We start from the raw sequence: 16,424 nt of genomic DNA on the forward strand, positions 1-16,424 counted from the left end.
CACACCAATCTTTCTGGGCACCACTACGAGTACAACGAACACACAAATGTGGCATCGCTGAGATCGTCAGGAGAAGGAGAATTTATTTTGGGTTGTTCTTTGGTGGAAAATTATGATAATTGCAAGAAATACAGAGCTAAAGTTTTATTAAAAAAAAATGATGTTTTCTTACTACTCGGTCAGTTTTTCTTTGATAATGAATGTAAAAAAACTCAGAGGATATCCATAACCATTTACCACCAAATGAAAGCCCAATTTGTCCTGAAGAAAACGTGGTATGATCCACCTGGATGCACAAAGTAAGCTGTGATGAAATGTACAGATTTACTAACACATGTGAGAGTTGCAAGATTGTGCTTAGGCTGTTAACATTTGTTTTACCCTCGGGGGGGTGGGGGGTAAAAAGGTTTATTGATATTCATTATTTATTTTTACTCCATATTCCAAAGGCTGTTTTTTTTTTTTTTTTTTTTGAATATGTGACCAGGAGGAGGAGGATTAGAAGGAGGAGATTGGATTTTAACAAACCAATAAAATAATAGAATGGATTAGGACACCCCCATATCATGTATTGGCCCTCTGACATCAATGAGGGCTTGCAGTATTTTGAGATGAAATGGGGCCCTTTGCCTTCTCCTGTGGTAAAGCTGCCATTCCTTCTCCAGGTCCTGTAAATGGGGTTGTCTACCATGGACTTCATATCTGAGATCTCTCTTCAGTGACTCATTGAGGTTGAGGTCAAGTGATTCTGATGGCCACCAAAGGGTTGACTGGCAAAAAAAAAAAATGGAGAAAAGCTGGTGCCATGGAAGTTGGCATCAAGCATGTGAACAATAGTCAGAAAATCCAATGTGTTTTGGCCATAAGGCCTCAAACCATTGTTGACTGTTGTCCAATTTGCTCTAATAAAACAATGTTCTAGCCGACTTCCATGGCACCAGCCTGTCTCCATTTTTTGTATGGATTACATGGAGGTTTAGAGACTTCACAGGCTGAGTGCTGTATTCTTGAGGGTCACCAGGCATTGCATAGGAGGTAGTAGCTTGGATGCACCTGTTGCAGTTCTCAAAGGGTTGACTTGGCCTCATGTCTTGGATTGTCATGTTGGAAAGTCCAAGTGTTCCCCATGTGCAGCTTCCAGACTGATGAATGCCAATTTTCCAATACGTTGCAGTCCATCTTGCCATCAATTGTGACAAAATTCCCTCACCACCATGCTTACAGTAGGGATGGTAGGCTTCTCTTCATAGGCTCACTCAATGTTGTTCTCATCACTACAAATCAAATTGTTCCAGAATTTTTTTCGAAGCTCCCCTGGATGCTGCAAGTGGGGCGGTTGGTAGGATTGGTTCGGTGAAAATGCTAACAATGTACAAATTCTGCTGAGGTTTGTTACACAGCCGCATTAATCAGGAGGACAAATCAAAGACATTAAGGCCATTTCTCTGTGCTGCTGTCTGGTTTTGTGGATCGGCTCACTAACCAGAAGGTCAAAGGTCACACAAGAGCTTTTCCTGCAGTGCTGCACGTATGAGGAGATGGGCAGCATGGCCGCTCACTGCCACGGTGACATCATCCTGCAGCAGTAGGCGCCGGGAGACATTTGAAGCTTCATGAAAAGTTCTCCGGTGACCTTGCTCATAGGAGTAACGGGTCAGCTGTGATCCCCTAACTAGCGATAATTACTCATCAGACGCGGGTCCAGTTACGTGTCCGCTCGTTTATTTTCCAGCGGTTGGAACGCCGTTGGGCGCTCTCCAGGTAGCTGCGGTGGGAGGAGGGGAGAGCTAATATTTGTGTTGAGTGTGGAGCCGGGATACAGAATGAGAGACACGGGCGGCTCGTTCACCAATCGGAGGAACATTCCTCCAGATGAGATGAGGAAGAGACGGAAGCCGGGCTTGTTTAATGGCCTGACAAAATGAATCACACGTCGTGCCGGCATCTATCACCGCGCCGAGGGGCCACAAATGATCTGTGAAACGCTATATATTGATTACTCGTGTACTACAAGTGTCGGCTTTAATGTTCACTCTCTGCGGAGAAGCGGCAAGGACAGATGGCACCTTAACTCTCCCGTGATAGATTTTAATGGTGAAATATTGATTTCTATCTAGCCAAGGCCTGCCGCTGGGGCCAGAGTCATTTGTTGGCGAGTACCGGACACACGATCTGCGGCTGATCATCAATCACCACCGGCAGGTGAAAGTCTGAACAGAGGCACCTTGAATCCCAAAGAGGTGTACGAGATCAGAGAGACAGGCGGTGATAACACTGGGGGGGAGGGGAGATGACATGAGAGGGGGGGAGATGACATGAGAGGGGGGGGGAGGGGGAGATGACATGAGAGAGAGAGGGGGGGGACCATCAGAGAGACAGGCGGTGATAACACTGGGGGGGAGGGGAGATGACATGAGAGAGAGAGAGTGGGGGAGGGGGAGATGACATGAGAGAGAGAGGGGGGGAGGGGGAGATGACATGAGAGAGAGAGAGGGGGGGAGGGGGAGATGACATGAGAGAGAGAGGGGGGGAGGGGGAGATGACATGAGAGAGAGGGGGGGGGAGGGGGAGATGACATGAGAGGGGGGGGAGGGGGAGATGACATGAGAGAGAGAGTGGGGGGACCATCAGAGAGACAGGCGGTGATAACACTGGGGGGGGGGGAATGACATGAGGAGAGAGAGAGAGTGGGGGAGGGGGAGATGACATGAGAGAGAGGGGGAGGGGAGATGACATGAGAGAGAGGGGGGAGGGGGTGAGATGACATATGAGAGAGAGAGTGGGGGGGGACAGGGGAGGAGGACACAAGAGAATGAGGGGAGACGGCACAGGAGGATGCGGGGGGGGGGATGACACAGGAGAGTGCGGGGGGAGGGAGGATGAAACAGGAGGAGTGCGGGGGGGGAGGGATGAAACAGGAGAGTGGGGGGGGGGCGGGGGAGGGACGACACAGGAGAGTGCGGGGGGGGGCGGGACGACACAGGAGAGTGCGGGGGGGCGGGGGAGGGACGACACAGGAGAGTGCGGGGGTGGGGAGGGATGAAACAGGAGAGTGCGGGGGGGGAGGGAGGGATGAAACAGGAGAGTGCGGGGGGGGAGGGAGGGATGAAACAGGAGAGTGCGGGGGGTGGGAGGATGAAACAGGAGAGTGCGGGGGGGGAGGGAGGGATGAAACAGGAGAGTGCGGGGGGGGGGGGATGGGAGGGATGAAACAGGAGAGTGCGGGGGGGAGGGAGGGATGACACAGGAGAGTGCGGGGGTGGGAGGGATGAAACAGAGAGTGCGGGGGGGGAGGGAGGGATGAAACAGAGAGTGCGGGGGGGGAGGGAGGGATGAAACAGGAGAGTGCGGGGGGGAGGGAGGGATGACACAGGAGAGTGCGGGGGGTGGGAGGATGAAACAGGAGGAGTGCGGGGGGGGGGGAGGGAGGGATGACACAGAAGAGTGGCGGGGGGGTGGGAGGGATGAAACAGGAGAGTGCGGGGGGGAGGGAGGGATGACACAGGAGAGTGCGGGGGGTGGGAGGGATGAAACAGGAGAGTGCGGGGGGGGGAGGGAGGGATGAAACAGGAGAGTGCGGGGGAGATGACACAGGAGAGTGCGGGGGGGGGGAGGGATGAAACAGGAGAGTGCGGGGGTGGGAGGGATGAAACAGGAGAGTGCGGGGGGGATGACACAGGAGAGGCGGGGGGGGGGGGAGGGACGACACAGGAGAGTGCGGGGGGGGGGCGGGGGAGGGGACGACACAGGAGAGTGCGGGGGGGGGCGGGGGAGGGACGACACAGGAGAGTGCGGGGGGGGGCGGGGGAGGGACGACACAGGAGAGTGCGGGGGGGGGGCGGGGGGAGGGACGACACAGGAGAGTGCAGGGGGGGGCGGACGACACAGGAGAGTGCGGGGGGGGGGGGAGGGATGAAACAGGAGAGTGCGAGGGGGAGGGAGGGATGAAACAGGAGAGTGCGAGGGGGGAGGGAGGGATGACACAGGAGAGTGCGAGGGGGGAGGGAGGGATGACACAGGAAGAGTGCGGGGGGTGGGAGGGATGAAACAGGAGAGTGCGAGGGGGGAGGGAGGGATGACACAGGAGAGTGGGGGGGGGAGGGAGGGATGACACAGGAGAGTGCGGAGGGGGGGGGGGGATGACACAGGAGAGTGCGGGGGGGAGGGATGAAACAGGAGAGTGCGGGGGGGGAGGGAGGGATGACACAGGAGAGTGCGGGGGGGGGGAGGGACGACACAGGAGAGTGCGGGGGGGGGCGGGGGAGGGACGACACAGGAGAGTGCGGGGGGGGGGGCGGGACGACACAGGAGAGTGCGGGGGGGGCGGGGGAGGGACGACACAGGAGAGTGCGGGGGGGGAGGGACGACACAGGAGAGTGCGGGGGGGGGAGGGACGACACAGGAGAGTGCGGGGGGGGAGGGACGACACAGGAGAGTGCGGGGGGGGAGGGACGACACAGGAGAGTGCGGGGGGGGGAGGGACGACACAGGAGAGTGCGGGGGGGGAGGGACGACACAGGAGAGTGCGGGGGGGGAGGGACGACACAGGAGAGTGCGGGGGGGGGAGGGACGACACAGGAGAGTGCGGGGGGGGAGGGACGACACAGGAGAGTGCGGGGGGGAAGGGACGACACAGGAGAGTGCGGGGGGGGAGGGACGACACAGGAGAGTGCGGGGGGGAGGGACGACACAGGAGAGTGCGGGGGGGGGAGGGACGACACAGGAGAGTGCGGGGGGGGGAGGGACGACACAGGAGAGTGCGGGGGGGAGGGACGGACACAGGAGAGTGCGGGGGGGAGGGACGACACAGGGAGAGTGCGGGGGGGAGGGACGACACAGGAGAGTGCGGGGGGGGCGGGACGACACAGGAGAGTGCGGGGGGGCGGGACGACACAGGAGAGTGCGGGGGGCGGGGACGACACAGGAGAGTGCGGGGGGGGCGGGACGACACAGGAGAGTGCGGGGGGGGCGGGACGACACAGGAGAGTGCGGGGGGGGCGGGACGACACAGGAGAGTGCGGGGGGGCGGGACGACACAGGAGAGTGCGGGGGGGGCGGGACGACACAGGAGAGTGCGGGGGGGGGGGCGGGACGACACAGGAGAGTGCGGGGGGGCGGGACGACACAGGAGAGTGCGGGGGGGGCGGGACGACACAGGAGAGTGCGGGGGGGGCGGGACGACACAGGAGAGTGCGGGGGGGGCGGGACGACACAGGAGAGTGCGGGGGGGGGCGGGGGAGGGACGACACAGGAGAGTGCGGGGGGGCGGGGGAGGGACGACACAGGAGAGTGCGGGGGGGCGGGGGAGGGACGACACAGGAGAGTGCGGGGGGGCGGGGGAGGGACGACACAGGAGAGTGCGGGGGGGCGGGGGGAGGGACGACACAGGAGAGTGCGGGGGGGCGGGACGACACAGGAGAGTGCGGGGGGGGCGGGGACGACACAGGAGAGTGCGGGGGGGGGGCGGGACGACACAGGAGAGTGCGGGGGGGGCGGGACGACACAGGAGAGTGCGGGGGGGGGCGGGACGACACAGGAGAGTGCGGGGGGGGCGGGACGACACAGGAGAGTGCGGGGGGGCGGGACGACACAGGAGAGTGCGGGGGGGCGGGACGACACAGGAGAGTGCGGGGGGGGGGCGGGACGACACAGGAGAGTGCAGGGGGGGCGGGACGACACAGGAGAGTGCGGGGGGGGGGGGCGGGGACGACACAGGAGAGTGCGGGGGGGGGGCGGGACGACACAGGAGAGTGCGGGGGGGCGGGACGACACAGGAGAGTGCGGGGGGGGGCGGGACGACACAGGAGAGTGCGGGGGGGGCGGGACGACACAGGAGAGTGCGGGGGGGCGGGGGAGGGACGACACAGGAGAGTGCGGGGGAGGGACGACACAGGAGAGTGCGGGGGGGGCGGGGGAGGGACGACACAGGAGAGTGCGGGGGGGCGGGGGAGGGACGACACAGGAGAGTGCGGGGGGGGCGGGGGGAGGGACGACACAGGAGAGTGCGGGGGGGCGGGGGAGGGACGACACAGGAGAGTGCGGGGGGGGCGGGGGAGGGACGACACAGGGAGGGGGCGGGGGGAGGGACGACACAGGAGAGTGCGGGGGGGGGCGGGGGAGGGACGACACAGGAGAGTGCGGGGGGGCGGGGGGAGGGACGACACAGGAGAGTGCGGGGGGGCGGGGGAGGGACGACACAGGAGAGTGCGGGGGGGGCGGGGAGGGACGACACAGGAGAGTGCGGGGGGGGCGGGGGGGAGGGACGACACAGGAGAGTGCGGGGGGGGGGCGGGACGACACAGGAGAGTGCGGGGGGGGGCGGGGACGACACAGGAGAGGGCGGGGGAGGGACGACACAGGAGAGGGCGGGGGAGGGACGACACAGGAGAGGGCGGGGGGGGAGGGACGACACAGGAGAGGGCGGGGGGGAGGGACGACACAGGAGAGGGCGGGGGAGGGACGACACAGGAGAGTGCGGGGGAGGGACGACACAGGAGAGTGCGGGGGGGCGGGGGAGGGACGACACAGGAGAGTGCGGGGGGGCGGGGGAGGGACGACACAGGAGAGTGCGGGGGGGGCGGGACGACACAGGAGAGTGCGGGGGGGCGGGGGAGGGACGACACAGGAGAGTGCGGGGGGGGCGGGGGAGGGACGACACAGGAGGGGGCGGGGGAGGGACGACACAGGAGAGTGCGGGGGGGGGGGCGGGGGAGGGACGACACAGGAGAGTGCGGGGGGGCGGGGGAGGGACGACACAGGAGAGTGCGGGGGGGGGCGGGGGAGGGACGACACAGGAGAGTGCGGGGGGGGGCGGGACGACACAGGAGAGTGCGGGGGGGGGGGGCGGGACGACACAGGAGAGTGCGGGGGGGGGGGGGACGACACAGGAGAGGGCGGGGGAGGGGACGACACAGGAGAGGGCGGGGGAGGGACGACACAGGAGAGGGCGGGGGAGGGACGACACAGGAGAGGGCGGGGGGGCGGGGGAGGGACGACACAGGAGAGTGCGGGGGGGGGCGGGACGACACAGGAGAGTGCGGGGGGGGCGGGGGAGGGACGACACAGGAGAGTGCGGGGGGGGGCGGGGGAGGGACGACACAGGAGAGTGCGGGGGGGGCGGGGGAGGACGACACAGGAGAGTGCGGGGGGGGCGGGGGAGGGACGACACAGGAGAGTGCGGGGGGGGGCGGGGAGGGACGACACAGGAGGGGGCGGGGGAGGGACGACACAGGAGAGTGCGGGGGGGGGCGGGGGAGGGACGACACAGGAGAGTGCGGGGAGGGACGACACAGGAGAGTGTGGGGGGGCGGGGGGCGGACGACACAGGAGAGTGCGGGGGGGGGGCGGGGACGACACAGGAGAGTGCGGGGGGGGGGCGGGACGACACAGGAGAGTGCGGGGGGGGGGGCGGGACGACACAGGAGAGTGCGGGGGGGGGGACGACACAGAGAGTGCGGGGGGGGGGGCGGGACGACACAGGAGGAGTGCGGGGGGGGGGACGGACACAGGAGAGTGCGGGGGGGGGGCGGGGGGAGGGACGACACAGGAGAGTGCGGGGGGGCGGGGGGGAGGGACGACACAGGAGAGTGCGGGGGTCGGGGGGGCGGGGGGAGGGACGACACAGGAGAGTGCGGGGGGGGCGGGGGAGGGACGACACAGGAGAGTGCGGGGGGGCGGGGGAGGGACGACACAGGAGAGTGCGGGGGGGGCGGGGGAGGGACGACACAGGAGAGTGCGGGGGGGCGGGGGAGGGACGACACAGGAGAGTGCGGGGGGGCGGGGGAGGGACGACACAGGAGAGTGCGGGGGGGCGGGGGAGGGACGACACAGGAGAGTGCGGGGGGGCGGGGGAGGGACGACACAGGAGAGTGCGGGGGGGCGGGACGACACAGGAGAGTGCGGGGGGGGGCGGGACGACACAGGAGAGTGCGGGGGGGGGGCGGGGGAGGGACGACACAGGAGAGTGCGGGGGGGGGCGGGGGAGGGACGGCACACGAGAGTGCGGGGGGGGCGGGGGAGGGGACGACACAGGAGAGTGCGGGGGGGGCGGGGGAGGGACGACACAGGAGAGTGCGGGGGGGGCGGGACGACACAGGAGAGTGCGGGGGGGGCGGGGGAGGGACGACACAGGAGAGTGCGGGGGGGGGCGGGGGAGGGACGACACAGGAGAGTGCGGGGGGGGCGGGGGAGGGACGACACAGGAGAGTGCGGGGGGGGGCGGGGGAGGGACGACACAGGAGAGTGCGGGGGGGGCGGGGGAGGGACGACACAGGAGAGTGCGGGGGGGGGGCGGGGGAGGGACGACACAGGAGAGTGCGGGGGGGGGGCGGGGGAGGGACGACACAGGAGAGTGCGGGGGGGGCGGGGGAGGGGACGACACAGGAGAGTGCGGGGGGAGGGACGACACAGGAGAGTGCGGGGGGGCGGGGGAGGGACGACACAGGAGAGAGTGCGGGGGGGCGGGAGACGACACAGGAGAGTGCGGGGGGGGGGGCGGGACGACACAGGAGAGTGCGGGGGCGGGACGACACAGGAGAGTGCGGGGGGGGGCGGGGGAGGGACGACACAGGAGAGTGCGGGGGGGGGCGGGGGGAGGGACGACACAGGAGAGTGCGGGGGGGCGGGGGAGGGACGACACAGGAGAGTGCGGGGGGGGGGCGGGGGAGGGACGACACAGGAGAGTGCGGGGGGGGCGGGGGAGGGACGACACAGGAGAGTGCGGGGGGGGGGCGGGGGAGGGACGACACAGGAGAGTGCGGGGGGGGGCGGGGGAGGGGACGACACAGGAGAGTGCGGGGGGGGGCGGGACGACACAGGAGAGTGCGGGGGGGGCGGGGGAGGGACGACACAGGAGAGTGCGGGGGGGGTGGGACGACACAGGAGAGTGCGGGGGGGGTGGGATGACACAGGAGAGTGCGGGGGGGGGGGCGGGGGGAGGGACGACACAGGAGAGGGCGGGGGAGGGACGACACAGGAGAGTGCGGGGGGGCGGGGGAGGGACGACACAGGAGAGTGCGGGGGGGGGCGGGGGGAATTCGCTGTAAGAATTACAATAAGTGACGGAGATCTCAGTTGACATAAAGCCAGGGGGGGGGGGGGGGGGGGGATCGTCTTCTCCGGGGTGGGGTATTTTATTCCGCCGTTCTCTGAGGTCACCAGTAAAGTGAATGTTTTTGTTCCAGACGAGTGACGCTCCCTCCACACTGACAGATAACGCAGAGCGGGCGATCAATCACCGTCACTGAGCCCCAATACACAATGGGGGAGGGGGAGGGGTTTGTATCGTGTATGGTGGGGGATGGATCCGCCTTATCTGCTAATACAATTCACCGAGCGGAAGGAGAAATAATCGTATAAAAAAACACACAGAGCTCGGCTCCGCCCACATCGTCCAGCGCTGGATATAGACGCCGATTTATCATCTGTCCATCCAGGAGGAGGAGAGCGGACTCCTCCCCCCCCGGGGGCTGAGCACACCCCCACCAATGATCCTGGAGGAGGGGGAAGAGCTCACCCAGCCAATCACACAAGTTACAAAAGAATTAGAATCCGTGACCCAGCTGGAGGAACTTCTCACTTCCTGTACTGGTGACCACACAGGAAACGTGCAGAACATCCCCTCAGCGGGGACACCAATACATCCCATAGTGGATCCCCTCAAAAAACTAGAACACAGCCCTGATTGGATCTCAGAGGTAAAGGTCACTCAACCTTCTAATGAACATCTCAACATACATGTTTGGGGCCCCGGCCCGTCCCCCCCCAATCTGCTCGGGCCTGGAAGACCAGGGAAACATCAAACCCAACCCCCCTTCACATCTGACCACACCCACCACCTACTGGAAGACCAGGGAAACATCAGACCCAACCCCCTTCACATCTGACCACACCCACCACCTACTGGAAGACCAGGGAAACATCAGACCCAACCCCTTCACATCTGACCACACCCACCACCTACTGGAAGACCAGGGAAACATCAGACCCAACCCCCTTCACATCTGACCACACCCACCACCTACTGGAAGACCAGGGAAACATCAGACCCAACCCCCTTCACAGCTGACCACACCCACCACCTACTGGAAGAGCAGGAGACCCAACCCCCATTCATCTCTGACCACACCCACCACCTACTGGAAGACCAGGAAAACATCAGACCCAACCCCTTTCATATCTGACCACACCCACCTACTGGAAGACCAGGGAAACATCAGACCCAACCCCCTTCACATCTGACCACACCCACCACCTACTGGAAGACCAGGAGACCCAACATCTTCACATCTGACTACACCCACCACCTACTGGAAGACCAGGGAAACATCAGACCCAACCCCCTTCACATTGGACCACACCCACCACCTACTGGAAGACCAGGGAAACATCAGACCCAACCCCCTTCACATTGGACCACACCCACCATCTGCTGAAAGACCAGGGAAACATCAGACCCAACCCCCTTCACAATTGACCACACCCACCACCTGCTGGAAGACAAGGGGAAACATCAGACCCAACCCCCTTCACAATTGACCACACCCACCACCTGCTGGAAGACCAGGGAAATATCAGACCCAACCCGTTTCACATCTGACCACACCCACCAACTACCCGAAGACCAGGGAAACATCAGACCCAACGCCCTTCACATCTGACCACACCCACCTACTGGAAGACCAATGAAACATCAGACCCAACCCCCTTCATAGCTGACCACACCCAACAACCTGCTGTAAGACCAGGGAAACATCAGACCAACGCCCTTCACATCTGACCACACCCACCTACTGGAAAGACCAATGAAACATCAGACCCAACCCCCTTCATAGCTGACCACACCCAACAACCTGCTGTAAGACCAGGGAAACATCAGACCCAACCCCCTTCACAGCTGACCACACCCACCTACTGGAAGACCAGGGGACCCAACCCCCTTCACAACTGACCACACCACCACCTATTGGGAGACCAAAGACACATCCAACCTAAAACAGCAAGCCCCCCCAGCTGACCACACCCACTTCTTACAGGTGGACCACACCCAGAGACACATCACACCTTTCACCCACTAGAAGACCAAGATACCTTGGAGCCACCACCTGCCAACAGACCACACCCCATCCTACTGGTAGACCACACCCCCTCCACACACATACTCCAGGCTCATCTACTACTCAAAACTCCGCCCATATCTGGCTGTCCACCTACAGCACACCCCACACTGGAATCCCCCCCCCCCCCCCCCCAATAACCCCAGACATTAGAGCTGCTCACCGCAACCCCCGCAACCACACCACACCTGACCAAACACCCCACACATCCCGAGAGTCTCACACAAAGAAGAGAGGGGGGAGGGGTTGTCAGCGGATGGCGGGGGTCTCGTCCATTACACCGCACACTCCATGCATCCTGTAGTTTATACTCAATCTCCCCATTTTTAGTAAACTCCAGATGTTTATTCAGCACCGAGAGCAAAGAACAGCGTGACCCTCCGCCCCAATCTTCTGTACACAGGGGGCGGAGTCATCACTTCATTGGCTTGTGTGATAATGACTGCAGGATGAGGGACAGCGGAGGATACAAGCTCTATATTTATATCATACAATGGCGCTGGGGGCGGAGTCACACAGATTTCCTGGATGTCAGACACAAGGCCGGCTGTACGCACGTTTCATCACAAGTCCTCCGAGACAAGGGGCGCGGCCGGAGCGTGCGTCTGCGGCAAGAGGAGGAGTTTCTACACACAGTCCTTCCCACTGACCAGACATACATGTCCCACAACGTCCGCCATATGTCCAGGAACCTCGTAGAAGCGGCAATCACAGATTGCAATAACTCGCTCTTCACAAGGACGGCCACACGATGGACCGCCTCACTGTTGGCGCTGGGTGCGTCCGTCAGTCCTGGTGAGATTTCTCCATCAGCGTCTTCCTCTCATACTGGAAGGAAATCAAACAGAATATAAACAACTTCTACCCATGAATACATTTCACCGGTCGTCAGCAGCCGCTGGCAAAGAATATCGCCAATGCCGGTACACCGCCATCACCGGGACCGGTACACCGCCGGGGGGCGGGGGGCCACTGGTATTATAGAAAATGTACAGATTATATGTATAGATTGTTTTGTATATATTTTCTCTTTGTATATATTATGCATAGAAATTTATTTGATATACATTTATATTTTGTAAGTATTCTTTATTTTATTATTTACATATTTATAACTGTATTTCTTATATGAATTATATTTTACAGTTTATGTTCAGAAATAAACAAGGGTGGGGGGGGGGTAGTAATAATGATCTTCAGGATAGGTTTCCCTAAGGGACTATATATGTATATATAATTCTATTTCCTGTCACATGGTACGATGGAGGAGGGACCTCCCTGTATATATAATTCTATTTCCTGTCACATGGTACGATGGAGGAGGACCTCCTGTATATATAATTCTATTTCCTGTCACATGGTACGATGGAGGAGGACCTCCTGTATATATAATTCTATTTCCTGTCACATGGTACGATGGAGGAGGACCTCCTGTATATATATAATTCTATTTCCTGTCACATGGTACGATGGAGGACCTCCTGTATATATAATTCTATTTCCTGTCACATGGTACGATGGAGGAGGACCTCCTGTATATATAATTCTATTTCCTGTCACATGGTACGAAGGAGGCGGATCTCCTGTATACATATAATTCTATTTCCTGTCACATGGTACGATGGAGGAGGACCTCCTGTATATATATAATTCTATTTCCTGTCACATGGTACGAAGGAGGAGGACCTCCTGTATATATATATAATTCTATTTCCTGTCACATGGTACGATGGAGGAGGACCTCCTGTATATATAATTCTATTTCCTGTCACATGGTACGATGGAGGAGGATCTCCTGTATACATATAATTCTATTTCCTGTCACATGGTACGAAGGAGGAGGACCTCCTGTATATATAATTCTATTCCTGTCACATGGTACGATGGAGGAGGATCTCCTGTATACATATAATTCTATTTCCTGTCACATGGTACGAAGGAGGCGGATCTCCTGTATACATATAATTCTATTTCCTGTCACATGGTACGATGGAGGGACCTCCTGTATATATAATTCTATTTCCTGTCACATGGTACGAAGGAGGAGGACCTCCTGTATATATATAATTCTATTTCCTGTCACATGGTACGATGGAGGAGGACCTCCTGTATATATAATTCTATTTCCTGTCACATGGTACGATGGAGGCGGATCTCCTGTATACATATAATTCTATTTCCTGTCACATGGTACGATGGAGGAGGACCTCCTGTATATATAATTCTATTTCCTGTCACATGGTACGATGGAGGAGGACCTCCTGTATATATAATTCTATTTCCTGTCACATGGTACGAAGGAGGAGGACCTCCTGTATATATATAATTCTATTTCCTGTCACATGGTACGATGGAGGAGGACCTCCTGTATATATAATTCTATTTCCTGTCACATGGTACCATGGAGGAGGACTCCTGTATATATAATTCTATTTCCTGTCACATGGTACCATGGAGGAGGACCTCCTGTATATATAATTCTATTTCCTGTCACATGGTACGATAGAGGAGGACCTCCTGTATATATATAATTCTATTTCCTGTCACATGGTACGATGGAGGAGGACCTCCTGTATATATAATTCTATTTCCTGTCACATGGTACGATGGAGGCGGATCTCCTGTATACATATAATTCTATTTCCTGTCACATGGTACGATGGAGGAGGACCTCCTGTATATATAATTCTATTTCCTGTCACATGGTACGAAGGAGGAGGACCTCCTGTATATATATAATTCTATTTCCTGTCACATGGTACGATGGAGGAGGACCTCCTGTATATATAATTCTATTTCCTGTCACATGGTACCATGGAGGAGGACCTCCTGTATATATAATTCTATTTCCTGTCACATGGTACCCATGGAGGAGGACCTCCTGTATATATAATTCTATTCCTGTCACATGGTACGATAGAGGAGGACCTCCTGTAGATATATAATTCTATTTCCTGTCACATGGTACGATGGAGGAGGACCTCCTGTATATATAATTCTATTTCCTGTCACATGGTACGATGGAGGAGGACCTCCTGTATATATATAATTCTATTTCCTGTCACATGGTACGATGGAGGAGGACCTCCTGTACAAATCTGCACACTTACCATCTCCAGCTGGCGCCCGATGTTCCCCATGGTGATCCCTCCAGCGAAGAAGATGCAGGGCAGCCAGGAGCGAACGTACAGAAAATCGGGGGAGGTGTTACCTGTAGAGAAAGGACAGACGTCACAATAAATTGCAGTGACAAGCAGAGCCCCGCCCCCTCGGAGCGCACTTACTGGTAGACGCCATTATAGACCAACAGCTGAGACACCAATGTGGCAAAGAAGGCGATTCCAATTCCGAGTCCCAACCCGCTCCGTGACCGGTCAAATGTCCACCACAGGCCAATGGACAAGGCCGCCAACGTCAGAGACAGCTGGCATGTTGTTGGCAAAGTCCACTTTCTGGTGAAGAGGAGTCAAGGCAAATACAGGGGAGAGAATATCAAATGGATCGTCAGCATGAGGGGAGACACACCCACCCGAGGAGGAGAGGGGAGACCCCCCCCCACACACACACCCCGAGGAGGAGAGGGGAGACCCCCCCCCACACACACACCCCGAGGAGGAGAGGGGAGACCCCCCCCCCACACACACACCCCGAGGAGGAGAGGGGAGACACCCCCCCCCCACACACACACCCCGAGGAGGAGAGGGGAGACGACCCCCCCCCCACACACACACCCCGAGGAGGAGAGGGGAGACACCCCCCCCACACACCCCGAGGAGGAGAGGGGGGAGACGACCCGCCCCCCCACACACACACCCCGAGGAGGAGAGGGGAGACGACCCCCCCCCCCACACACACACCCCGAGGAGGAGAGGGGAGACGACCCCCCCCCACACACACCACCCCGAGGAGGAGAGGGGAGACACCCCCCCCACACACACACACCCCGAGGAGGAGAGGGGAGACGACCCCCCCACACACACACACCCCGAGGAGGAGAGGGGAGACGACCCCCCCCACACACACACACCCCGAGGAGGAGAGGGGAGACACCCCCCCCCACACACCCCGAGGAGGAGAGGGGAGACACCCCCCCCCACACACACACCCCGGGGAGGGAGAGGGGAGACGACCCCCCCCACCACACACACACCCCGGGGAGGAGAGGGGAGACGACCCCCCCACACACACACACACCCCGAGGAGGAGAGGGGAGACGACCCCCCCCACACACACACACCCCGAGGAGGAGAGGGGAGACACCCCCCCCCACACACCCCGGGGAGGAGAGGGGAGACAACCCCCCCCCCACACACCCCGGGGAGGAGAGGGGAGACCCCCCCACACCCCGAGGAGGAGAGGGGGAGACCCCCCCCCCCCCACACACACCCCGAGGAGGAGAGGGGAGACCCCCCCCACACACCGGGGAGGAGAGGGGAGAACACACAGAGGAACACAGAGGAGGAGGGGAGGTGAGACCCCCCCCCACACACACACACACCGGGGAGGAGAGGGGAGACCCTCCCCCCCCACACACACACACACTGAGGAGGAGACAAGAGACCATTGAGGCAGAGAATGCCCACATGTACCCAATCCCTGAACTCCTCTGACAGTCTCTATGATATCATCTCCTCAGAATGGGACCGGAGTGTAAACAATGACAAGTGCCCTCTGGTAGAAAGGATACGGCGCTGCGTGATTTATACCCACAAACACCGCCACACAGCGCATGACACTCGACCATTCCCTCTTAAACTTGTGCGGCTCCCCCAGCTGGTGGTCAATACACGGGTACAGGAGGCCGATGGCGGCTGTGAAGAGAGGAGAGACATTACAGAACCTGACCATAGAAGACATAGGACCGTGTCGGGGGTCTCGGGGAGGACCATCCCGGGAAACTCACCTGCAGCCGTCCCGCAGCACAGCGGCACCCACCAGGTCGAGGAGAAGAGGCTGGACAGCACGTCGGGGGGGAAGAGGGTGACGTTCCTCTGGACTTGTAGGAGGTTCAGTACAAGTGCCAGGAAGACTCCGATCAGGAAGAGAAGGAGACCACGGATGAGAAGATTCATCTTCTGGTTGGGACCCGCAACATCTCTCACCAACCGCTCAGAAGCCGCATCGTCTCCATCACCCACCTGGCGCCCAGGAGACCTGGAAATTGTGGGGAACGGCCCTATGGAGAGAAGAGAAGAGGATCATCTCCAACCTGTGAGTGAAGAAAAAGAATCAGGCGATTGTGAAATTGATGGCAGCAACATTTCTCAAAAAAGTTGGGGTGGGGCCATGTTTAGCTCGGTGTAGCCTTCC

At 60.0% G+C, this 16,424-nt stretch overlaps 1 protein-coding gene across 1 annotated transcript; it reads right to left on the reverse strand.

Moving 5' to 3' along the window:
- Positions 1–11,437: 11,437 nt before the first annotated feature.
- Positions 11,438–16,290, reverse strand: INSIG2 (insulin induced gene 2; the record flags this gene model as incomplete). Its single annotated transcript, XM_073634999.1, is given in 5 exon segments — positions 11,438–11,942; positions 14,225–14,321; positions 14,396–14,566; positions 15,802–15,925; positions 16,018–16,290. Coding segments are annotated over 5 exon segments (707 nt in total), but the record flags the coding sequence as incomplete, so codon positions are not given.
- Positions 16,291–16,424: the final 134 nt, after the last annotated feature.

Source organism: Aquarana catesbeiana, linkage group LG06 (genome assembly GCF_042186555.1).
Source record: "Aquarana catesbeiana isolate 2022-GZ linkage group LG06, ASM4218655v1, whole genome shotgun sequence".
Lineage (NCBI taxonomy): Eukaryota > Metazoa > Chordata > Amphibia > Anura > Ranidae > Aquarana > Aquarana catesbeiana.